The sequence below is a fragment of the Gorilla gorilla genome, chromosome 10 (assembly GCF_029281585.2).
Source record: "Gorilla gorilla gorilla isolate KB3781 chromosome 10, NHGRI_mGorGor1-v2.1_pri, whole genome shotgun sequence".
NCBI classification, from domain to species: domain Eukaryota; kingdom Metazoa; phylum Chordata; class Mammalia; order Primates; family Hominidae; genus Gorilla; species Gorilla gorilla.
This window is the reverse complement of record NC_073234.2, coordinates 135,203,812-135,230,364: the sequence shown is the minus strand read 5'-3', so window position 1 is coordinate 135,230,364 and position 26,553 is coordinate 135,203,812. Positions and strand designations below refer to the sequence as shown.

The 26,553-nt window shown below is 43.1% G+C and overlaps 1 protein-coding gene across 14 annotated transcripts in view; it reads left to right on the top strand.

The window, feature by feature from the left end:
* Nucleotides 1–26,553, top strand: part of CIT (citron rho-interacting serine/threonine kinase) — a 191,759-nt gene that overhangs the window by 53,850 nt on the left and 111,356 nt on the right. For all 14 annotated transcript variants that reach the window (XM_019038831.3, XM_004053984.4, XM_004053983.4 and 11 more), the window contains exons 9-10: nt 491–644; nt 20,018–20,201. In XM_019038831.3, coding sequence (XP_018894376.1) covers nt 491–644; nt 20,018–20,201 — 338 coding nt within the window. The remainder of the gene's footprint in view (nt 1–490; nt 645–20,017; nt 20,202–26,553) is intronic.

Here is a 26,553-nt window from a genome sequence, read left to right as displayed (position 1 = left end):
TACAGGGATGAGCAGAAGAAGCAGGCCCTCTCTGCCTTCTTTCTTTTTCATCACACTGAAATCACAGCGCATTGTGTGTGTGCAAAAGTAGAGTGCAGAGGGAACATGCAGAAAGGAGTTATAGGATAGAAAAGGTAGCCAAGGAAAGCAGCAAGAACAGCGTGATTTGTTCAGGGATCTTAAAATAGCTCATCATTGTTGGACAGCAAAGGGAGAGATGGGGAGCGTGGCAAGATGAGATGAGAAGGGGAGCCGGGGTCAAGCCATGGAGGACGCTGAACCCCTACAAAGGAACTAAGCCTATTGATGTGAACAGGCCACTTATTTTGGGAACACGCCTTTGATCCAAAGGGAAGAGGGCACGAAACTTCCTTCTCTAAAAAACAAAAAAAAAAGAAACTTGCATATATGAGAAATACTTTCTTCACTTTGCGGCATGAGAAACGGAATCCCTGCTAAGGAAATAATTCTCTTATTTTTTTTGGAACAGCGGTTTTTGAAATTTCCAGATGACCCCAAAGTGAGCAGTGACTTTCTTGATCTGATTCAAAGCTTGTTGTGTGGCCAGAAAGAGAGACTGAAGTTTGAAGGTCTTTGCTGCCATCCTTTCTTCTCTAAAATCGACTGGAACAACATTCGTAACTGTAAGTAGGGCCGTTTTCTTTAATTTGGGATGTTGGGAGTATGAAACACTCAAGAGAGATGTGAGATTGTTCTGGCCCAAAGAAGCTTCTGTAGATTACATAAATAAAGGCTTTAATTATCTACAGGAGTAGTAAAGGCTAATGATGTAGCTGTCTTTGAGTAATAATTCTGCTTTAAAATTGTTTGTGTAGAACTGGGTCATTTATCAAACTCTGTGTTTATGTGGCCTTTAGAATATTATCCCTCAGTAAGTTAGAGGCACAGATTAATGGAGTTTGAAGGTTGTCACTTGGTTTGACACAGTTTCTTCCAAAAAAGTGGATCTAGGTATTTCATTCACATATCAGGAAAAAGACTCAGATTAGGCAACATGCCCAGGTTGTTCTGCTAATGGCTGAGTTTAAACAAAAACCATAAACACCTCCCTGTGTTTATTCATTTGTTTCCCTCGATAATATTTGTCTTTGCTCACAAGCATGTAAAACCTATAATGTATATGCACAGTAGATTCATTCATACATCACTTTTTATAATCAGTTAGTACAAACTGAATGAATTCATTAAAAACAAAGACCTGGTTTATTATCAACAGAAACCACACAATGCTCTTTTTTGTTTTACCAGTTGGTGATCTTTTAAAAATCCTTTTAATTCTTGGATGTGTTGTTCATTGAATGTGTTCTACTGAATGATCAGCACGGATTAGAGCCAGTAGGAAAGCAGTTATCCTGTTTGAGTATGTGTTTTGTTTTTGGTGATGGAGGGAGGTTGGGAAATGGAATCTGTTTCTAGGTGTCAAAACCAGGCTTCTGATTGGAGATGTGTTATAATTATAATTGCTTGCACCTTCAGCTAGGACATAGTATGGTAAAAAATCAGTATTGTCCAGTTGTAAACCATTTTGATGGTTTCTCTAACCTTCTGCTGAAATATTTAAGTAGGTCGCATTTCCATAAATCTTTCTTGGCAAATGTTTTTATTATTCGGGTGGCCACATTGCTTTATTTTTCTAAATAAATAGACATCTCCCCCCAAATCTTCAAGGTTCAGACCTTTTAATCAGTAATATATTTTCAGGGCATTCTTCCTTTTATGCTTTTAGAAAGATGTAATAGACTTTCTTTTAGATGCTGTTCAAGTACTTAATCTTTTCTTGTCTTGCCTTTTTATCTCTGTAATCTTCTTGAATAAGCAGTTAATTTTTTTTATTCATGAACCTGCTGATCATGCCTAAGAATGTATCTCCACTTAAGTAAGTCAGTGAATGGTGATTACCTGAGTAGAGTTAAAGTAGTCCCCCACCCTCCTATCTGTGGCACATATGTTCCAAGTCTCCCAGTGGATGTGTGAAACTGATGATAGTACTGAAACCCATCTACCTTTTTTCCTGTGCATACATACCTATGTTATATAAAGCTTAACTTATAAATTAGGCATAATATATTTGACTCCCAGCTCCCAGTGTAGTGGCTCTGAAGACTCACAAAATGTATTTGCTTTAAAAAATTCTTTTTTTTTTTGAGATGGAGTTTTGCTCTTGTTGCCCAGGCTGGAGTGCAGTGGTGCGACCTCAGCTCACTGCAACCTCCACCTCTTGGGTTCAAGCGATTCTCCTGCCTCAGCCTCCCAAGTAGCTGGGATTATAGGCATGCACCACCACACCCAGCTAATTTTCTATTTTTTGTAGAAACAGGGTTTCTCCATGTTGGTCAGGCTGGTCTTGAACTCCTGACCTCAGGTGATCTGCCTGCCTCGGCCTTCCAAAGTGCTGGGATTGCAGGTGTGAGCCACCACACCTGGCCAAAAAATTCTTTTAATTTAAATAAATCTTTATTTATTTACTTTTGAGACAGAGGCTTACTCTGTGGGCCAGGCAGGAATGCAGTGGTGTGATCATGGCTCACTGCAGCCTCGACCTCCCACGCTCAAGCAGTCCTCCCACCTCAGCCTCCTAAGTAGCTAGGACTACAGGTGTGTGCCATCACACTCTGCTAATTTTTTTGTATTTGTGGAGACGCGGTTTCACCAGGTTGCCCAGGCTGGTCTTGAACTCCTGAGCTCAAGTGATCCTCCTGCTTTGGCCTCCCAAAATACTGGGATTACAGGCGTGAGCCATTGCACCCAGCCCTAATTTTAATAAATCTTTTATTTTGGAATAGTATTAGATTTATAGAAAAGTTGCAAAGATAGTATGGAAGAGTTCCCACATACCCTTCACCCAGTTTTCCCCAACGTTAACTCTTTTTTATATTTATTTATTTATTTTTTGAGACACAGTCTTCCCGTCGCCCAGGCTGGAGTGTGGTGGCACGATCTCGGCTCACTGCAACCTCTGCCTCCTGGGTTCAAGTGATTCTTCTGCCTCAGCCTCCGAGTAGCTGGGACCACAGGTGTGGGCCACCATGCCCGGCTACTTTTTGTATTTTCAGTAGAGACAGGGTTTCACCATGTTGGTCAGGCTGATCTCAAGCTCCTGACCTCAGGTGATCTGCCTACCTTAGCCTCCCAAAGTGCTGGGATTACAGACATGAGCCACCGCACCCAGCCCCCAGTGTTAACTCTTACATAACAGTGTCACTGTCTAAGTGTTTGAAAAACCATTTGTCAAAACTAATATTGGTACATTATTGTTAACTACACTTCAGACTTTTTTTGGATTTTACCAATTCTCCCACTCATGTCCCGTTTCTGTTTCAGGAATCAATCCGTGGTACCATATTGCAGTTAGGGTGTTTATATTTGATGGGACTGGTCCTAGTTTAGACACTTAGTGTAGCTCAGCCAGCAGGTGGGATCTTCATGCCCACCGAGGATTGGTATTGTGTTTTCCTGGTGGTTTTATGGCATTTCCGACTGTGCAGAGAGGCATGGTATTAACTTCAGTGTCTCCTAGCAAATTTTCCTGTTTTTCACCAACCTCTGATCCCTGCATTATTTGCAATCAACTCAGAGATTTGTGATTGAAAACATTGCTTGACTCCATGCTCTTTAAGCTATTTTCTAACTAGGTAACTGTAACATAAATTATGCTTTTATCTAGCACTGTTTTTCATAAACACATGTTGAGTGATTTTCATCAACCGAAATACTTCGAATCATTAAGTTTCCCAAGTTCATGGATGCTGCTTAAATGCCTGGTGGTTCCAGGCTGTCGAATATTTCCGCCTTCTGCAATAAGAGATTGTCCCTTGTTAAAAGCAACATTAGCCTTTGTGCGGTTTCACCCCCAATTCTTCTTTTTCTTGTTGTAACCAATGAAAGGAAGTACTGCTTAACACAGCAGGTAATAATCTTCTAAAACTCGTTATCTCAAGAGGTGGTCCTGGCAGGATATATAAATGAAATTTAAGAAAGGTCTTGGCAAATTTATGAATGACAGAACTGGGAGTGGCTACCGAGAGAAACTAGGATGCGCCTTTGCTTTGACACTGAGGTCAGGCGTAGCTTCTGTACCCTCCTGGGTCCTGCCTCTTGGGGTTGCTGCAGGCAGCACCCCATGAACCAGGCATCTGACCCAGTTCCAGGATACTTATTCTTCCAGCAAGTCGAACACTCTGTGATGAGTGACTGCCATGCTCATGGGTCACCAGGCTCTCATTATTCTGTTTCATTTCCAGCCTCCCACAAGATTGGTTTTTCAGCTGCTTATTTATTATTATCATTATTTCAAGGCTGCTTTCCAAGTTTCAGTGGGGGGTTTCCTAAGCGTACCAGCTGCCCTGGTTGTGCAGTTCCGGCGATGTTTCAGATGCTGGGCCGGATTCTGGCTGTACCCAGCCTGATCTTTCTGGGCTTCAGGAAAGCTGAAGCCAATCAGAGCTCCTCTTTCATGCCTTTGGGATTGTGCTTACCTTGCCTGGCATCGTGTACCTGCTCCCATCCATGGGAAAGTTTTGCTGTCTGGTACTGTCTTCTATCAACATCTTTTAAGATATCTTCCCCCGAGGCATCGTGATGTCAATGGAACCAGCACACTTGTACCTTTTATCCAAGACTGCCATGTCTCAACAGTGAGAAATGCATAATGGAAGTGGTGATCACGGATTATTTCCTAGGACATTTATGGCTAATGCGCTAGAGAACTCGGATGGTCTGTTGCGTCTGACATGGGCTTTTTCTCTTGAGTTGTCTTTCTTTTGCTATTCTCTGAAAGAAACAATTCTTACCACATGATCCTGATTTTTCAGGTCCTCAGCATTTGTTAGCAGAAAGTACATTTTGTTTCCATCCGGCAGTGACTCAGTGGTGGTCCCATGCTGATGAAACGCTGAGATAGTCTTCTTCCAAATAGGTATCGTTTTGATTGTTGCTGCTTATTTGCTAGCTGGCCCTCAATAGTGACAATGAAACCTCAAGTGTATAATATGGTTGCTCAATAATCCTGAGGGAAGACAGTCTTTGGTTTGGGGGATAGGGATTCTGTGCCTACTTACTTAGCTTCAGGTGAAAGTCTTACAAATTTTTGTGTGTAGAAATAAGCACCATGTACCTCCTTGGGTTTTTTTTTTTCTAGTCCTTTAGTATGGTCAACAATATTGTTTAGGGAGTACCTATTCTGTGCTAACCACTAGGCATTCAAGTATATTACACTATGCTCCTTCAAAACACTTCTGTCAAATGTAAGGATTATTATACCCATTTTACAGATGTGGTTACCGTGGTAACTTGGCCAAGGTCATATGGCAAGTGAATAAGGGATTCTGGATTTGGGTGGAGGTCTGTGTGATTCCAAAGCCCATGCTCTTTCTACAATACTATATATGCCTTTGCATAAGTTATTGTTATTAGTAATAATATTTGTGATGATGGCAAATAATAAACCATGTCACACTAGAGAGTGATTTAATCTCTAGGTCTATTTAAGAACATTTGGAATTGCAGGAATTGGATTTTTTTTTTTTAAGTGATGGAGTCTTGCCATCTTTGCCCAGGCTGGTCTCAAACGTGTGGGCTCAAGTGATCATCCTCCCTCTGCCTCCCAAAGTGATGGGATTACAGGCATGAGCCACCATGCCCAGCCTAGAATTGCAGGAATTTTTGAATTGATGATTCATTCTGATATTTGAATTTCTACAGTATGTTAAGTGCAATGTCAGGTGCTGGTGCTGTGGCTCCATTGATGAACACATTTGGGTATGGCCCTACCTTCATTGAATTTAGAGTCTAAGAGCCTAACCGGTCATTTGCTGGAATAGAGCTGTAGTCCTGTTAATTTGCTGTACCTCCAAATGGTGGGAAGTTTAATGCTTCGTAGGCCTCCCCTCACTAGTTTACTGAACCACATGTGCTTGATTTTTTTTTGAGATGGCGTCTCGCTGTGTTGCCCAGGCCGGAGTGCAGTGGCGTGATCTCGGCTCACTGCAAGCTCCGCCTCCCAGGTTCACGCCATTCTCCTGCCTCAGCGTCCCGAGTAGCTGGGACTACAGGTGCCCGCCAACACGCCCGGCTAATTTTTTTGTATTTTTAGTAGAGACAGGGTTTTACCATGTTAGCCAGGATGGTCTCGGTCTCCTGACCTCATGATCCACCTGCCTCAGCCTCCCAAAGTGCTGGGATGATAGGCATGAGCCACTGTGCCTGGCCCCACATGTGCTTGATTTTAAGCAAAATACAGACTATAGGCTGTGACCTGGTGATCTCTTCCCCATATACAGCATCCTGCTAACCTATAACTCTCCCCATGTCTCAGATCTAGCCTGGGAAAGGACAATGTTGGATCGATGGCCCACTTCTAATCTTGGGATTTCTAATCTCAAGATGAGTTGAGAAGACTCAGGATGTGTCCTGTTTTCTGTTTATTTAGAACAGGGTTTCTCAGCCTTGGCACTGTTGACATTTGGGGCCAGATAATTCTTTGCTGTGGGGGCTGTTGTGTGAATTGCAGGATGTTGAACAGCATCACTGTGCTTTCTCCATGGATACCAGTAGCACCCTCCCCCTGCAGTTGCAACAAACAAAAATGACTCTAGACGTTGCCCAGTCTCCCCTTGGGGGCTACAGTCACCTTCAGTTGAGAACCATTGATTTAGAAGAATTGGCCAGGTTATTATCAGGAGAGGGAACATCACAGTAATCTGAATCTCTCAATACTGCCACTGTTACTGTTAACGAACAGCAAAACTATTACGTGGAGGCAGTAGGACCTTGCTACTCACAGTGTGGTCCGTGGACCAGCAGCATCGGAATCACCTAGGAGCTTGTTAGAGCTTCAGAGACTCAGGACTACTGAGTCAGAAGCTGCATTTTAATAAGGATCCCCAGGGGATTTCTGTGCATATTAGAGTTGTGAAGCCCTGCAAGAGGAAGAAATTAGATGCTAGCCTCAGAGTTTCTTGCTCATCTTTGTGGGTCTTCCTCATTTTGTCTTCGGGCTTAAGGTATGGGGAGGCCACTTTTTGGCTCAGGACTCCTATGGGTGAATGGGACTGCTTAGAACTGCTGGGTTTTAGGCCTTGCTTTGAGGAATTTAAAGCTTTTCTCTTAGATGGACATTACATCGTTCATATACTTCAAAATGGTGGTTTGACCTAATCTCTGCCTTCTGATAGCAAAAAGATATTTCCTTGACTCCCTGAACCCCACTTTACTGTTGTCCCATATTGGATTTTAATTAAGGGTGGAATAAGTATTCTTCACTAACATGTTTATACATGTATGATATTACCATGCCATTTATTGAGTGCCTACTATGTGCCAGGAGCTCTGCAAAGTGCTTTATGCTTATTATTGTTCCATTTATTCTTCCCCAAACCTCTATGAGGCAGGTCCTATCACTAGTCCACAATACAAATGAGGTCATGGAGCCCGAAGTTGGCAGTGGTAGGAATCAAACTCAGGTCTCCCTGACTCTAAATTCTCTTTGCCTTTGTTTTTTTGAAAAAGTGGTATAGCCCATAGCAGAAAATTCACATTATACAGAAGGTTATATGGTGAAGAATGCCTCCTTCCCACCCCACGCCCAACCCCTCTCCCTCAAGCAAACCACTATTGTCAGTTTCTCATAGAACTTTCCAGAATATTCTATGCTCCTATAACACTAGCACAACCTATCCTCTTAACAACATCTTTATGCTGCCTCCCAAGAATTCAGTAATTTTTTTTTTTTTGAGATGGAGTTTTGCTCTAGTTGCCCAGGCTGGAGTGCAATGGTGTGATCTCGGCTCATTGCAACCTCTGCCTCCCACGTTCAAGTGATTCTCTTGCCTCAGCCTCCCGAGTAGCTGGGATTACAGGCATGCGCCACTACGCTTGGCTAATTTTGTATTTTTAGTAGAGATGGGGTTTCTCCATGTTGGTCAGGCTGGTCTTGAACTCCCATCCTCAGGTAATCCGCCCACCTCGGCCTCCCAAAGTGTTGAGATTACAGGCGTGAGCCACCGCACCCGGCCAAATTCAGTAATTTTTATTGGCAGGTTATTTTCCCGCATCATTGAAATGAATGAAGCAATCTTTATACTTCATTCATTTAAGCATGGCCCTACCATGCTTATCCTTCGAATCTGCCACTCAGCCATTGGTTTCTGATAAGCAGTGTTCTTCTCAAATGAAAACCCCTTATGGCTTTTTTTTTTTTTTAAACAAGGCCACAGGTAATATCATGGTTTTGACATTATTTTTTCATTTATTTTGTTTAGTGTCCTGCCTTTAGAATCGCATTATCTCAATGGCTTGTGCATTTAGTGTGTGTGTGTGTGTGTGTGTGTTGTGTGTGTGTGTGTGTGGTATGTGAGCACGCATTTATTTGTTTTGGGCCTTTTTTTTTTTTTGAGACAGAGTCTTCCTCTGTCAGCCAGGCTGGAGTGCAGTGGCACGATCTCGGCTCACTGCAACTTCTGCCTCCTGGGTTCAAGCAATTCTCCTGCGTCAGCCTCCCGTGCAGCTGGGATTACAGGCATGCGCCACCACGCCTGGCTAATTTTTTTGTATTTTTAGTAGAGACGGGTTTCACCGGTGTTGGCCAGGCTGGTCTCGAACTCCTGACCTCAGGTAATCTGCCCGCCTCGGCCTCCCAAAGTGCTGGGATTACAGGCGTGATGTTTTGGGCCTTTTAAAGTTCATGTTGTTTGTGTATTCATTTGTTTGGGGCCTTTTAAAGTTCTTCTTGTTTGGGGCTTCCTGTCATTTGAAGGGTTATCTGGTCATGTTTTGTTTTCTAAGCTAGTTCCATGAGGATGGTAGATATGCTTCTCTGTTAGGCTTGGTTGGCGCTTAAATTTGTCTTCCTTTTGGACACTCACTTCAGGGGCAGGAGGAAGTGAGGAAGAGGAGTTGGGTCTGTTTGGAGTATCAGCATGGACGGGAAGGGGAGCAAGAGGGATGGGATGGTAAAGTAGTGATGGTAGAAATTCGACTTACTAGACCAGGAGCGTGTGGGCGCCACCTACTAAAACAAAAAAGGAATAATGAAGAGCTATAGTCAGTAGCTCTTATAATCTCTTATGGGATATGTAGGCAAATATTTATGTGTCTCTTGGGGGCTGTTCTGTTTTTAGAAGGTAAATGATTGGTAAGAAAAAATAGGCCAAAAAGAGCTAAATGCTTATGAATTAGGATTATAGGATTTTCCCCCGCTAGTCTGAATTTAGAAGCTACTTCCAGAGATGTCAAAAATATGTAATATTCTACCTTATTCCAAGATAAATTGAGGACAACTTATTCTAGAAATAATTGCAATATTAAAAATATAACAATGAATAAATAGAGAAATCTAGATGAAAGGAGTATGAGGATAGGGAAATAAAGTTAGGGTTGAAAGTAAAAACAAGGAGGTTCCTGTTAAGTTGCCAAAGGAAGAATGATTTGGGACTCTCAGTCTCCCAGTGACCAAAGCAGAAAGGAGAATATAAACAGTTACAAGAGCCCCAGTCACATGAAAAAAAAGTCCAGAATGCTCTGCTCAGAGGAGACCCAATTTTCTGAATACTGAGCCCTGGGGAATTTCACCACTGGGTTTCCCATAAATGAGACCCCCTGTGACCTGGTGGGCCCCATCCCTCGGAAATGTACCCTGGCATTTCCATAGGACTGCTTCCTTCTGGGCCTCTTAGTGCAAGCCAGCAGTGCAATGCCAAATCCAACTTTGGTAAATCAATTCTAAGTGAGATAAATTAATGCCTTTTTTGGGGGAAGATGGGAAACAGAGTGGGTTTGTTGGAGAGCCCATAAATTGGAGTCTTCAACCCTTAAATTCTCACTTGTGGGAAAACCTTTCACAACCAAGCAAACGTGGAAATGATTTGGCCAAAGATTCAAAATTATATTAAACATCTGGGACTATATTCAGCAGCCAACTTTCTAATCAATTCTATGAGTGTGGTGATTGCAGTTATGCTCATTTTCTGAGGGTGAAGTTTGGATAGAACTAAAAAGGGCGGTTGGCAGGAATCACAAGAGATGAAAGCCTCAGGACAAAGAGTTAGAGGCCCAGGTGGTTCATGACTGAGAGTTTGGAAATGATTTCTGGTGTCTCACTTCAGAGAAAATAAATATAGCCAACTCTGTTCATCCGTGGTGATGGAACATTCAACTACAGCACTGGCAGTTTGGGATCTAAGACCACCCTTCCAGCACTTCAAAATTCTGACTTATAAAGGACACACACAAAGAACAGATAGCCAGATAGAGACCAAAATACCCACTTTATTCTTGGCAGGGCAAGCACCCAGTAAGCTCTGATGCAGGGCTCTGGTAAATTTGCCCATCCTACCAACAGAGAAGAATGGTGGCCTCCCTTCGTGAACGGGGTCGGAGGGGGGCCTTGCCACAACAGGGGGCCTGATGGAAATAAGGGGGACAAGAGTGTTCGGTTGGTTGAGTGCCTGCAATGCCTGTGCCTAGGCAGTAAAAGGGGAAGTTTTAAGTTTGGCCCTTACTTTCAAGACATAGTAATTCTACCTTCTAGTAAAACATGGCCAAATAAATGTCTGCTTTTCATGAGCCAGATAACCTCCTTCTTCCTTATTGGAGGAGTGAGTAGAAGGGTGAGACTAGCCGGGTGCGATGTCTCCAACCTGGGAGAAAGAGCGAGACTCCATCTCAAAAAAAAAAAAAAAAAATTAAGAATAAATCTTTTCACTGTTGGAGAAAAGTTTTGAGAGGCCAAGGTGGGAGGATCATTTGAGGCCAGGAGTTCGAGACTAGCCTGGGCAACATAGCAAGACCCCTGTCTCTACCAAAAAATAATAATAAAAAAAGCTAGCTGGGTATGGTGGTGTGCACCTGTAATCCCAGCTAGTTGGGAGGCTGAGGTGGGAGGATTGCTTGAGCCCAGGAGTTCAAGCTTATAGTGAGCTATGATTGCACCCCTGCATTCCCTCCTGGGCATCAGAGTGAGACCCTGTCTCTAAAAAAAAAAAGTTGGAGAAAAGGATACTAAAGAGATAAAAGGGTACTAAAGAGATCGGGAAGGCAGCAAAGAATGAATCTAGTCTGATGTGTTATTGGGTGTAGGTAATTCATGGCAGAAGGTGCTGATAGGGAAGGTTGCCTGGGCCTACAGCAAGCAGGTGCTGATGAACTAGCTCCTTTGCTATTATTTAAATGTGTCCTGGTTGGGCCAGATGTGGTGGCTCACACCTGTAATCCCAGCACTTTGGGAGGCCAAGGCGGACGGATCACTTGAGGTCAGGAGTTCGAGACCAGCCTGGCCAACATGGTAAAACCCCGTCTCTACTAAAAATACAAAAAAAGTATCCAGGCTTGGTGGCAGGTGCTTGTAATCTCAGCTACTTGGGAGGCTGAAGCATGAGAATTCCTTGAACCCGGGAGGCGGAGGTTGCAGTGAGCCGAGATCATGCCACTGCACTCCAACCTGGGCAAAAGAGCGAGACTGAGTCTCAAAAAAAAAAAAAAAAAAAATTCCTGGGGAATATCCACCAGGGTGAAAAATTGGGTATATCCAAATTCAGCTTTGCAAAGAAATGCACTCATGACTAGTTGCAATTTGAAACGTTCCTCTTCTGAGTATTTCTAGCCTATGTAGGTGTTTCACAGATTGCTGAGTACCTAGACTGAGAGGGAGAGAAAAAAACAAAGTAAAGCTAAAATGTTGAGAAGTCTGGTTAAAGTGCAATCCAGAAGTGAGGGAAAGCATCTCTAAAAGTATGAATCTTTGGGGAAACATAACTTGATTACCAAAAACTTAATATTAAGCAGCCTCATAGGAACATGGCTTTTGGGTATGGTGAGAGCCAGCTAGAGCTCACATCTCCGTTGAAATCCACCACCAGAGAGGTTATCTGCTTAGTTGTTGGCAGCCAGACCCTGGCATTGTTTAGATTGATTGATGGAAGACTACTTTGGGAATGCTGGCTTCCTTATTCATTGACTTTAAAGACAGCATTGTAAAAATTGATCACCAGCCCAAATCAATGTTACCCTGAAGTATTTTTATGACTTTTTGGGGAGGCAAAGAGATGGGATAATTTTTGATTTATTTAAGTCTATTGCAAACAGGATCTCCTTTGTCTTCTTTTTGAACTACCTTTTTTGTTTTTTTGAGAGAGAGTCTTGCTTTGTTACCCAGACTAGAAAGCAGTGATGCAGTCATAGCTGACTGCAGCCTTGACCTCCCAGACTCTGATGATCCTCCCATCTCTCCCATGTGCATCACCACACCTGGCTAATTTTTTGTATTTTTTGTAGAGACAGGGTTTTGCCATGTTGCCCAGGCTGGTCTTGAACTCCTAGACTGAAGTGATCCACCTGCTTTGGCCTCCTAAAATGCTGGGATTACAAGTGTTAGCCACCAGGCCCGGTCTTGAACTTCGTATATACAGTGTGTTGTGTGGGCAAGTCATGCCTGACCACTTCCTAGTGGGAGGGGAGAAACTAGAGGGCTTGCCTGAGGCTTTAGGCAATGTAATCTGTTCTCTTGGGATCAATTACTTATGCATATTTAGTAGCCAGCTCTATTTGCTGATCCCCTAATCTGTTCTCTTCCTTCATTCCCATGAGACTTCGATATGGGATATCTTCCTCTTCTTCCCATTGCAGCCTTTTCTCTCAGAGTTGTTCCCATGATAAGAACTCCCATCAAAATCTCTGCTCTAACATCAGTTGTCAGATTTTGCCACTGTTTTTTTTTTTTTTTTTTGAGATGATGGAATCTCACTCTGCTGCCCAGGCTAGAGGCAGTGCCACCATCTCGGCTCATTGCAACCTCTGTCTCCCGGGTTCGAGGGATTCTTCTGCCTCAGCCTCCCGAGTAGCTGAGATTACAGGAGCACCCCACCACTCCAGGCTAATTTTTGTATTTTTTTTAGTAGAGATGGGCTTTCACCATGTTGTCCAGGTTGGTCTCAAACTCCTGACCTTAAATGATCTGCCTGTCTCTGCTTCCCAAAGTGCTGGGATTTACAGGTGTGAGCCACTATGCCCAGCCACATTTTGCCACTTCTTTCTGTAACCTGAATGTGGAAAAACTCAAACTGTCTTTCCTCCACTCTCACACCACAACTGTCAACACCACAGAAGACTTCTGTGACCAAATATGTGGTCACCACCAAGCAAGCAGTAAGTTCTGCAGTGGACCACTAGGCATCCTCCAGTTCAGTCCCGGCACTATCCGCCTGGAGATAGGGCTCAATCCCACAGGCGGAGGGCTCAGTCCCCAAGAATGTCCCCTCTTCAGGCACCAGTTGCAAGTCCAGGCCTCTGGAAATTCTCGCTGACTGGCTTCAAATTGGGGTTCCTGCAGCCCCCTCTTTGAGTTCAATTAATTGGCTAGAGCTGCTCACAGAACTTGGGAAAACACATTTACTGGTTTATTCTAAAGGACATTGCAAAGGATAAAGATGAAGAAATGCATAGGGCGAGGTATGGGGGAAGGGTTGCGAGCTTCCACGCCCTCCCTGGTCGCCCTCCAGGAACCTCCACGTGTTCAGCTATCCGGAAGCTCTCCAAACTCTGTCCTCTTGGGACCTTTCATGGAGACGCCATTGGATAGGCATGATCAGCAACCATGTAGAAATGGGATTGCACGAAAAGGCTATGATCTAATCCTCATAGGCTGAGTGGGGAATCCCAGCAAGGCCTGTTTGTTCAGATCCTTCTGTAGCATTCATTCCTCCAGGTTATGGGGCAGGACCCCTTTTGAAATGGGGTCTTCTGACCTACAATCAGACAAGGCAGAGGAAATTTCTTTATGGCCAGCTCCAAGTCAGAAAGGTGGGGGAAGATTAGAGTCCTGCCTTGAGCAGGTGAAAGGAGGGCTGGAGGAGGTCAGAGAGAGAGAGATTCTGTTTTTCAAGGCCTGCTTCTAAAGCCAAAGCACCCCTAAATAACAAAAGATTGTAACCAGGACTATGGGAGTCATGAGCCAGGAACTGTGGACGAAAACCTATATATATATATATATATATATCTCATAATATTTCAAACCTGTCTCCTGTTAATCCCATCCTCTCTGTTTCTGTTATCATTTCCTTAGTGTAGAATTTGTCATGTTGACTATTGTAGACTTGTCTTTTAGAGTTTCTAGCACTAGCCTCTTCCACCCATCACTATTGAGATGATTGTATCTGTCTCAGTACTGACACTAACCCAGCACTCTGGTTTTACATCTGTCAATCCATCAAGACTTCACTTTCACTTTCTTCCCTGCCTCATTATTCACTATGCTCTTGGGCCATTGCTCTGGCTTCTGGGGCTTTTCTAAAGTAGCACTTTTCCCCACTCCAGCCCATGAAGATACCTTTTAACCAGCTCTTGAGATTAAATCCCCTCCGTTACACTTTCCTGCAGGAACTTGCAAAAAAGTACTGCATTCCCCACTGGCAAAACTTGCCATCAGCCAGTTTATGTATTCTCTGCTTTTCACACCCATATCTTGACCTCTAAACAACACACATATTCTCCTCTTCATTTATTTCACAGTTCTGTCTTCATAACATTGATAAGTATGATCACATTAGTGCTCTAGATTTTAAGCAACTGGAAGATAGCTATTTTTTTGGTACTCTTCCTTTAAATTTGAACATAGCATCTAATTAGTCAATTAACATTTTTTTAAAAGGGTGAGGGACATCATGGTAGAGAGAACGAAGTTGAACATGTTTTTGCTTGAATATTAGCGTGTGCCCACTGTATTCTAGGCACAGTCCTGATTCATTATATCATCACACAATAATTATTTATGTGCCTTCATCCTTTATGACACAGTGCTGGCTCTTATTCATCTCCCATTTCTGCAATCCATGGTGATGATTAAAAGTCTTAGGAGTTTTACTAGGCTCAGTATTTTTTTTTTTTTAATATGCTAGTTCTTCATGAATACATTGGGTACTCTGAAGCATATCATTTCCTGGGTTTCCTGAAGTGGTATGTTGCGTGGAATGGCACATTAGGTCTAAATAATTATGCCCTATGTAAGGTTCTTGTTTTTCATTCATTCTCTTAAAAAATAGATATTAAACATTAAATAAGGACAGCCAGGTATTGTTTGAGGTGTTAGTGGGCCATGCTAAAAAATCAAAGGTGGGAATGAGGCAGCTGGAGCTCAAAGGAGCATGTTAGAAGGAGTCCCAAGAGGACAAATCCATTTGGTTCTTCTTTCCTTGTTTTTTTTCGAATATTTTTGAGGATGATAATTTTTCCCTCCCAAAAGCTTTTAATGAATGTTAGGATTAAAAAAGAGAGAGAGAGAATTTATAGAAGAGAAATTAACTATAGCTCCTAAAATAGCTCTTTGTTTCTGAAAGCCTTGATTCTGCTATCTATTTTATAACTGAAAAACAAAAACAAAAACAAAAAACGACCTCAAGAAGTTACTTGTATAGCCTCTGCCACTAAGGAGACTGTGTTCTGATGTTACCTCAAACAGGCTGATTTATTAAAATATTTAAAAATATATATGGAAATATTTTTTTCTATTTTTTTTTTAGTGGCTTTTCCCAGTGAACAATAGGTCTTACTATATGATTTCTTATTTGTCATTAGTGAATGTGGTGGGTATGTGGCAGCGGGGGGAGCTGATGATTTCATAATACTGTATCAGAAATGATTAGTGTAGGTACTTATTAACATATTTCTCAGACAGAACAATCTTGACTTTTAAAACCTCTTCATTTAATTCAAACATCAAGTACCCTGTTTGTGGCCTGTGTTATGTTAGGTGCTCTCTTTACAAGACCTATTTTCTTGCTATTTAATTATATATTTGCTTAGCAAATATTTACTCTGCACCTACTAGGTACCTGGCACTGTGCTGTGTACTGAGGTGCCGTGTGTACCTCCATCAACATAGACTCAAGATCAGTATGATTTCAGTGAACTAAAAATACCTTTATTGAAGCAAAAAAAAATCACATTTTGTAAGGATTAAAAAAGAGACATTTTATATAAGGTACAAGAAATAGAAGAATTATATCCCCAAGATATATGTGATCACATACTTGTTAGTTTTTGGACGTGACCAGATTTTACACAATCCTTAAAAAATGCAGCAACCAGATTTTAAAGTAGTTCTCTAATCTCTCTTTCTGTGCCCCATTAGATGTATATTGGATCTTCTCATTCTGTCTTTGTCTTTTGACCTCTCATGTTTTCCGTCTCTTTGTCTCTGTGTGTTGCATTGTACACAAATGCTTCTTGAACTGTGGTGTGCACATGAATCACCTGGGGACCTTGTTACAACGTAGGTTCTGATTCCATGGGTATGGGTCAGGGCCTGAGATTCTTAGAGAATTAAATTCTAACCAGCTCCTGAGTGATGGTGATAATGCCAGTGTGTAGACCATAGCTTAAGTATCAAGGTTCTATGTGATTCCCTCAGATCTAACTGCTAGTTCACTAAGTTTCTCTTCAGCTGTATCTAGTCTGCTATTTAACATATTCAGTGAATTTTTAACCTGAAATTCAAGAACAAGACTTTTTATTTCTGGAAGTTCAGTTTGGTTCCTTTCAAATGTACCTGGTTCTTTTTCAAAGTGTCATGTTCTTTGATAAGAATTTCTACTAATTTACCTTGATAATAAAAACTTGTTTTATGGCTCATTTTAGATTGTTCTTTTATCTGCAGTTTTTGGAGGGCTAATTCTCCCATTTCTTGTATCTGTTGTTGCACCCGTAAGGTGTAGTTGTTGATTTTTACTTTTTAATTGTGAATTTATTTCTGGTAGGGATTGGAAGGAGGTTGTTGGGGTGGGGGTGGGGTGGGGAGAAAATCCTGTGTGCCCTGGGTTGCAAAAACACCCCTACAAGTTGTTCTCCACTTGCATCTGCCAGTGCTCCAAGGGCTCAGTAATCCTGGACCAGTAGTCATGTTAATTTCTTGAATTGTAACAGGATACTGTAAATGTGGACACTCTACCTGAGGTTACTGCTTCTTCCTGTCTGCTTTATTTCCTTCCCACTGAAGGGCCCTGGACAAGGGTAAACATCTCATCACTTTCTGGATGGCAGAATATTTCCAGTTCCCCCACTTCTTTTTGGCTTAAGGCTGTGGCTTTTTCCTCTGCCTGAATGTGGCCCTAAGAAGCCCTTCTTTTCAAACTTTCCTCTTGTACTTGACCGACTAGCTGTCTAGAGGTTTATATCCCTAGCTTTTAATCTTTGCTGTGAATATCTTACCTGTTACCAGCTAGTATATTTCACATTGACTTCTCTTTCCCTTTTTTTTTTTTTTTGAGACGGAGTTTCGCTCTTGTTCCCCAGGCTGGAGTGCAATGGCACGATCTCGGCTCACTGCAACCTCCACCTCCCAGGTTCAAGCGATTATCTTGCCTCAGCCTCCCAAGTAGCTGGGACTACAGGCATGCACCATCACATCTGGCTAATTTTTTAATATTTTTAATAGAGATGGGGTTTTACCATGTTGGCCAGGCTGGCCCTGAACTCCTGACCTCAGGTGATCCACCTGGCTCGCCCTCCCAAGGTGCTGGGATTACAGGCATGAGCCACTGTGCCTGGCCTACTTCTTCTTCCTTTTAACTTGAAGATTATCTGCCCCTTTTTCTAATCTTAACCGCATTAAGCTGGCTTTGAGCATGGCAAGAGTTTTATAGATGAATCTTATTTTATAGTACAGGATTTCAAAATCATAATTATTTCACTGAGGGTGGCTTTTACCCTCCATTAATTATACTTCTCACTCAGAAATGGAATTCTATTTTGGTCTCCTAAAGATAAATTAGTATATAGTGGAAAGGAATTAAAGTTCTACTAGGAATTAAATGATATGATTAACACAAACATCCACATGAATGTGTCTCTGCCCTGTGCAGGAAAGAAGAACATTCAGTACAGATTCTGCTGTATGTCACTAGCCTTCAAGACCTGCAGGTTCTCTCCTAAGCATGCAATTCCTGTGAGCAGTAGCAATAATAGCAGGTCATCTTTGTGGAGTGATTACTGTATGCTAAGAACTGTGGTAAACACTTTTATATGGATTATTTTATTTAAACCTCCTAATAGTCCATTGAAATAGATATTGCCATGTTGAAAACTGAGGTTCAGAGAGGTTAAGTGACTTACCCAGTGTCACAGAACTAGTAAGTGGTGGAGCTGGGGTTTGAACTGAGATTCCAGAACAATTGCCATTAACCACTTTGCTTCCATATTAGTATCATCTGCAAATCTCTCTCCATAAATTTCCTCAGTCTTTATCTGAGTTTCCCTATTTCAGGAAGGAAAACTTCTCTTTTTGATCCTTATGAAATACAATTTCCATTAAAACTTTTTTTTGCCATTAAAAAATGTACCGGATAATTGAAATCAGATTGGATTTGAGCCTGTGTTGATGGAAGTACACATGGGATGTGGGCTGAAGTGTTCAATCTAATTTTTCTTTCCATCAGCTAATTTTTAAAGTATTAAGCAAGTAGATTCTGACACTAACAGGGAAGATTTAAATTCTCTTGAGAGACTGGAGGTGTTAAATAATTTTCTGGTAGTGCACATTTTACATCTTAAATCTTCCTCACTCTCCCACCTCATCTCAATGTACCTGAAGCTCTGGAAATGTTCTTTTGTACTTCTCAGGAACAGCCAGACCTCTGGCTTCATCTCCTCTCCCCTCCACATCCCTTTCCTGCTCCAATTACTTCCCAGCGCCACTTGGATGTTGTTGTCATCGGGGAACTTTGGAAACAGCCAGATTTTTTTGGAGTCTGTAAGCAGAAAACAGACTGCTTGCTGCTCATATCTGGCACCCAGCTTTGTCCAGAAAACGAGGAGTTAAAAAGAAGCCTGGGCTCTGAAGGGCTGTGACAACTGTCCTAGGGGGAGCTCTAGCGAGCCCTGGCGGGCAGTGACTCATGCTGCTCTGTCACTGGGATCAGCACTGGCCCCTGGCAGGCAGGCGGCAGCCAGGTGGGGTTACAGCCAGAGCACGCACGCACGGAGCCGGGAGCATGCAACCTGCACTGCGGGGTATGTGATGCTCGGCTCTAACTCGCCTGGCTGGCCCGCCACGGACGCCTCAGCTTGCAACCATGGTAACGCTTCTGGCGGGGGACACCCCCGGGAGCCCACCGCGATGGGCAGCCTCCTGGTGACTGATGGACGAGTGTCCACCTCCCTGACCGAGAGCGCTTAGTAGGTCGGAGGAAGTGGAGAGGATGTAACACGCCCCCAGCCGGGAGTGAAGCCCTAAGGAGGTAGGAGCCGCATATGTCCATCCGTGCATTCCCACCGTCAGCGCGCAGGGGTGCTGTAGATCACCGGTAGGAACTTTATTTGGCTGGTGCTTCATTATGCTGATTAAACTGCAGTGGATTTGATGGGCATGATTGCGCTGGGGAAGATGCATAATGAACTAAAAAAAAAAAAAAAAAGTGGTTAATAAGATCTTGGAGTCGACTTGTCCGGGTGTGAATGAAGTAGACTGCAGTGGTATCCTAACAGGAGTTCCAGAACCTCACACATCCCTTTTCCTGGTCCTTCCTCTCATCCCGGTTAATCCACGAAATGTAGAAGTTCCATCTTATTTCAACGATTAGTGCTAATCATTAATAATTTAGACCTGTCTGGAGGAGGGAATCCATAGGTTTAGGTCTCCTAGCATCCTGGCACTAGCCAGCAGCTGCTCTGTAGGAGCCTTCTGGAAACAGCAGGAAGGAGCGGCTTCCCCACGAGTTCCCCAAGTGCTTTCGTTGGCCCAAGTGCTTTCGTTGGCCCAAGTGACCTGTTTGAGTTTGCTCTTCAGTTTACCCCAGGCGGGAAGGCAGCCTGTCTGCGGGTTGGTGGCCATGTTGGCAGAGAAGGGGTTAATCTCTTGTTGCTGTAGGAGCCGAGGTTGCGAGCTAGATTGAAAGCAGGCGCTGCAGTGCCATCGCCAGCGCCGAAGGAGTAAGACGATCTTCTCCGCAACAGTGTTGAATCCGGCTGAAATTTTTTTTCCTCCCCGCCTCCTTTCTTGTTTTTCTTTAACCAGCTCCTCCCCCCTTCGTTCCCACCCTCAAGTCTGACGATGACACCTCCAATTTTGATGAACCAGAGAAGAATTCGTGGGTTTCATCCTCTCCGTGCCAGCTGAGCCCCTCAGGTTTCTCGGGTGAAGAACTGCCGTTTGTGGGGTTTTCGTACAGCAAGGCACTGGGGATTCTTGGTAGATCTGAGTAAGTGAAAATTTGACTTTCTAAAGGGACCTGCATTGATGCAAGGCTTTTGGAGCCAAAGGTGGTGGTGGGGGGGTGGGGGAATAGGTCGGGGGAGTGCAGTGGAGGGAAGCTGCTAGTCGCCTGCATTGGGAAAGCAGTCTACCTGTTAGGGCTTTGCGGGGGTAGCCTGTTAATATTCTCATTTTGCACTGTGTAAGGTACCTGTTCCTGTCTGTGGTATGATAATTGTCAATTGGGTACTTTGGGTTAGTTTTCCAATCTTTGGTCTTCTTTAAAGGGGAGAGAGTGGGAGATTTCCAGCAGTGCAGATACCCGGTCAAAGGAGAAATGTGCAGGAGTTAAGATGAGCTGCCCATCTATCTAACCATCTATGTATCTGTCTCTCAAGTGGGTGGATGGGGGTTGCTATCTTGGCTGTATAAAGAATCCTAAAAACCTTGTCTCATAAGCTAGAGGTTTCCTGATGGGTTTAACTGAGCTGCAAGTGGCTGAACCAGAGCTCTAACAGAGAGATGGTGCTCGGCTCCTCTCCAAGTATGCTGCAAGATCAGGGATCTGGCAGCTGAGCCTCTCTGAGCTGGTGGAGCGCTGGCGGCCAGAGAAAGCCCCGTTACTGTGAGCCACCAGGAGGGAGTGTGATGTAGCCGAGTCATTGATTCACAGAAACTGGGCTTCATAGGGGGAAAAAAACCAGGAGACTAGAAAATGGAAATATAAATATCACTGTAAACCTCTTGACCTGGTAGGTCTTTCTCCATTCTCATAAAAGCTATTGAAAAATGCATTAACAGAGCACTTGGAATTAGAGGGTCGAGGCTTCCAGGAGCCTCCTGGAATTTCTGTAAAATGCAGTAGCTTCTGTGGATGTGGGAGGTCAGTGTCTTGCCTCATTCTGTCATGATACAATGACATTCTGTTTTCAGAGGAGTGAGTTCCCCAGAAGATCTTGGACTGATGGTGTTATTTGCCAGCCACCCTGGTCCCTGCACTTTCAGGTTCTCAGAGGGTAATGTTGGGTTAGTTGCTGCCCACTTAGGAGACGAGCAGAATTTGATATTCTTCCTGGCAGCATCTTTCCCTCTTTGTGGTATTTGTAGCTTAGATATCGATTTATAGGGATGTTATGTTGGTTCCTGGATGGTGTCTCCCTATGGGTGCTATTTTGACAGTAACGTTCCTGAAAAGATTTCAGAGTGTTGTGGGGAATTGGGCATTTGATATGAAATAAGGTTGTGGGCTGTGATTGAATGTGAGGGAGGTTTTTATGTTGTAAGATGTTGAAGTGGTCTTTCTTGATCCCCTCTCTGGGGGCTGGGTTTCAAATTCGGGTTGGATTTTGGTAGTGTTAGATGTGCCTCTCTGTCTGATTTGCTCCACAACCCCAAAGCAATCTGGATGGTGGTGGGAGAGGCAGAGAGCTAACTAGCTGTTGAATGTGCCATCAGATGGGTTTGAAACGGCTCAGCAGGATTGGGAGGTTTTGCCATTGGCATCAAAGAGCAGGGCAGAAGCGGAGGCCTGATGTTGAAGGATGCATGGTTAGTGGGCAGTATAACCTTGACACACGCAGCACACTGAAGGTCACACGTCGGACTGGAAGGACATGTGTGGAGAGTTCTAGTTCTGGTTAGCAGCGGGCTGGCTGGGTCAGAATGCAAGCTTGCTTAGGGTGTTGGTCAGTGATCTGAAAGACCAGGGAGGATTCGAGGGAGTTAGATTTCAGGGGAAAAGGCAGAATGATATGGGAGATCTTAGGCATTGCAATTAATCTGAAGCAGTGTGTGATTAATTGCTTATTTTTCAGGAAGACTTGAATGACATCTTTCTGTTTTTCACAGAAAGCTCAGTTTAGGGAGCTCTCTGACAGGGACATCTCAGTATTAAGGCTGAGGCACTCGATAAATATTTGTTGATTTAATTTACCTATGATCCTTTCCTCCAGAAGTGTTTATATTGCTTATTGTATTTGAAGATGTGCTATCTCACCTCTGGTAGTTTAAACTATATCCTTAGAGCACAAAACGAGCTGCTGTTCCTGACCCAACAGAATGTTTAATAAGATTCTTATTTCAAAAAAGGTCCATGCAAATAAAACTGTGTATTTCTTATTTGGACGATGGCATCAGAGTATTCCTATCATTGGGGAACTTTAACGTTTTTTCAAAGCCTGGCAACGGGGTTGGAATCAGAAAGATTTTCTTTCATCTTGCGTCTTGTTATGTGATATTGCTATTGGACTTGGCTACTCTGCTGTAGGCAGCCCTGTGGGTGATACCTACAAGCATCATTTTAGAAATTCATCCACCTGTTGGATGTAGATGACCCTGGACATATCAGATTGTGATTAATTAGAAATCTAATAAAAGAGAGGCAGTGATGAAATTACTTAGCAGCTCCTGCAGTTTTATTGACAAAATTTACTTGGAGAGAGGGGGAGACATTTTCTGGGGGTACCACCTTTGCTGCCAGCGACCCTGTGTTTCTTCCTGAGTTTCTTTTTCTTTTCTCACCGTTTTCAGCAGCACAGGTTTTTATTTACACGCATTGATTACCTGTGCTGTTACTCATTCTTCACACCACTGAGGAAATTGCAGATGCTGCTGTACTGTGCTAGGTAAATTGACCTCAGATTTGTTACCAGTGAATTGAATGAAATGTTCAGAGGTGGAGCTGAATGAAAGAGGAGTTTTTGTGGAGAAATTGGCAGTGAGAATGATTTAAATTCTGTGATAGCTCCTCGTTTTTTGGGATCCTTATTTTGGGACCCCAGACTATTTTTAAGCCATTGAGTGCATCATTATTTTAGGCTGAGCAAGAATCTTGATGACAGCGTTTCAATGGCTGAGGCGTAGTGGGAGTTCCTTGCAGCTTGAGTTGGTGGGAGCTGGAGAGTTTCTAGAGAACTAGGTTTGGTTGTCTTTGGGGTGGGGTTATGGTGAAATTAGTCTTGGAGAGTGAGTAGCTGTCTGATGCTTCTTTTCCTTTTTAACCAGCAAGAACCCAAACCGAATCCCCAAGCTCTGAATGCCTGGCTGTTCCTCTCAGCCTTTCTTTGCTTGAACTTGACAATAGTAGGGTAGTAACAGGAAACAGCATGTTAAAGTTTTAAAAATAAAATAGGTCTCAGCTCTTTTCCTTCCCGTTAGCAAGGGGTACATTTAATTAGGTTTTTCCTTCTAGATTGAGGCACTGCCTCATTTAAGTTCTTGGTGAAGCCGTGCATTTCTGCAAACCATAAGTATAAACTCTAGAACAGGGGTGTCCAATCTTTTGGCTTCCTTGGGCCACATGGGAAGAAGAAGAATTGTCTTGAGGCACACATAAAATACACTAATGATAGCTGATGAGCTAAAAAAAAAAACTCATAAAGTTTTAAGAAAGCTTACAAACTTGTAAGTTTTGAGCCACATTAAAAACCATCCTGGGCTGCATGCAGCCCCCGGGGCCGTGGGTTGGACAAAGCTTGCTGTAGAAGGTAAAAATCAGTTGGTTTTATGTTTTTGTTTTAAACATGCTGGTTGTATGCTTTTGGAAGAGTTGGGGAACACTGAGGGTAATGGGATCTTGATGGGGCTGGAATTTGTGGGAAGATGGTGTCTGGGCAGGCTGTTTTTAGGAAGGGGCGCTCTCTTCCTTTTGATTCAGGGATTTTTCCTTTCTTTTCGGGTGGTTCTGAAAACACAGCGATGGATCCAGGAATTCAAACACCATGGAGGAAGGAAGAGTGGCTGTTGCCATTGCTTCCCAGATTTTCTGGGAACCAGTTTTTGGTGCCTCTTCCTTGCTCTACTGGGGCTTCTCTGCATGTCTGCCTCTTCAACTGCGAAGTGGAAGGACAGCGATACTTTTCTTACAGGACTTTTGCGGGGATGGATGAAATATGTAAAACACTTGGTCTAGTACCTGGCACATGGAAAAGCCTTGATAAATGTTCACTGTTGTTATTTTTGTTATTACTAATACACTAGTCCATGTATGTATAGTGTCCTCCTATACACACCAAGAGAATATGGAAAGGACTCAGCAATGATTAGGTAGTCCAAAGTCATACCAGATTGGAAACCAAGCTTCCCAGGCCCTGGGACTTTTCTGCTAGAGACACTTCACGGTTCTGACCAACTACAAACAATTAATATGCAGTTGCCAAATACCTGTTGGTAAAAGGTGGATGTTGGGGAGGAGTGGATTGGGGAACAGAATTAGAAGGTCCAGTCCCAGAATGGGTACCTTCCCATCAAGTTGAACAAGTCAAAGCAGGTTATGTTGAAACAACTGAGAGAAAGGAAAGCAAACACCATTGCTGCAGAATATCATGGTACAAATTGGACATCTTTGGGAGTTAGCAGAGTAAGGCAAAATCCAGTGAGGGACACTTAATGGGTAATGCCAATTCACAATTCTTGTTAAATTACATTGCTGATCTTCCTTGGAATGTCTGTCCATTCCCCCAAGTAGACTGTGATCTCAAGGCCAGGCTGGGTCTTATTCATCCTGGTTTTCCTGGAGCAGTAAATACTTGTGCTGGGACTGGGCTTATAAGCATACTAATGGAAAGTAAAATATTTGGGTTGGCTTTTTAAAAAGACAGTGGATTTGGATCAGTGGAGAGGAAGGTAGAGGGAATTTCAGGTGGGCAGGGTGCTAACAACAGCCCATCCTTACAGGGCATCAACTGTGTTCTAGGCTGTGTTCCAACCACTTTACACAGATTAATTCATTTAAATTGCACAACCAGCCCAAGAGGAAGGTACCATTATTATTCTCATTTTGAATGTGAGGAAACTGAGGTGTGGGGAGATCAAACAACTTGCCTAAAGTTATGTAGCTTTGAGTGGCTTAGCTGAGATTTGAACCCTGTGGGTATAAACGCCACAGACGGGAAATTTGTCTGGGGTACCCAGGTTCATGTGCTTGTCAGAAGTGGAAGCCATTTGTAGAGAATCACGAATGATGAGGTTGGGGCAGGGTGTGATGGGAGCTGACAGGCAGGTCTAAATGCTGGGATTCATTTTCAGTCTCTGTGTTTATTGAGTAGGTAGACTCTATAGCTCTTGGATTTCTCAGATTTTTTCCTCTTTTCATTTAGAGACTCTTATCTGGTGTGTGTGTGCCCACACACATACATAAACCCACGCGTATATACTCTTTCCCTGAATGTTCTTATTTGCTAAAGCTTAAGCTTGGCAAAGAGAGGAAACTGCACTGACCTTACTCTCCACCATATCTTCAGGCTGATCATACACAAGTTGCTTAATAAGCATTTGGTTAATCCATCTAAATCATTCTTATGGCTGCAACTCTCATTTTGTTGGTGACTATCTATGTCTATTCACATCTACATTTTGTACTTTTGTTTGCCTCCCATCTGTCCTGGGATGGCTGATACCAGTGGAAGACAGCCTGAACTCTCCAATCAGTCCTGTTTCCTTTTTATGAATACTTGGAGGTTGGAGGATCTTCCCTTAAAAAGTGTTTTCCTTTCTACATCCAGCCAAAGGCTCTTGGTCCTTGTGCTTGCTACCTAGATCCCTATTGGAAAGAGTCTTGCCTGCAATTTGATTTTTTAAATAGCAGCAATAACAGAGTCTTCTCTGCTACATGAAGACATGCATCTGCTGTATTTCCCAGACAAGTTCAAAAACCTTAACTAGCTTCTGCCCATGGTTATTGCTCTCAAGTGCCTTGTGTTGTTCCCATCCCCTCATTATCTGGATTAGATGTTTAACATTCGCCTGTGTGTGTTGTGTTGGATTTTCTCCTCTCCTCTTGCTCATTCAATTTCTTCCTTCTCTTAGCCAAGCACAGCTTGTTCTCCTACTTGCCTTATTCTGTTCTCTATTTAGACTGTGCGTGCCTGCCTTGCAGCCCTGGCAGGACCATTCCACCGCCTTCTCATTTGTCTTAAAGATACCTTTAGGAAATCTAATCCAGACAATCCTAGCCCAGTCCTGAAGATTAGGCTCCAGAAGATCTGTCAAGTGTGTTTTTTGCTGGCCTACACATGCAAATTTGCATGGTTGCCTGGGATCCCTTAAGAAGACAGTCATTGACTAAATGGCGCTACATGTTCCCAAGCTCTGCGCCAGTCTGGCAACTCTTCCTTTGCCTACGTGAATTTCTCCTAGTTCTTTTTGCTTTGCTTGCTGTTCATCTCCTGACCTCTCTCCGACAAACTTCCTGAAAGAAGAGCCTGCACTCAACACCTCTTTTTTTCCACCTCTTCAACAATATTGAAATGACTGTCTCAGAAGCCGTTGATTGTACCTAACCACCAAATCTGGTGATTTCCATCTCACCACGTGATACCATTAATATACATTTCTTCGAGACAACGTTCTACTTTCTTCTC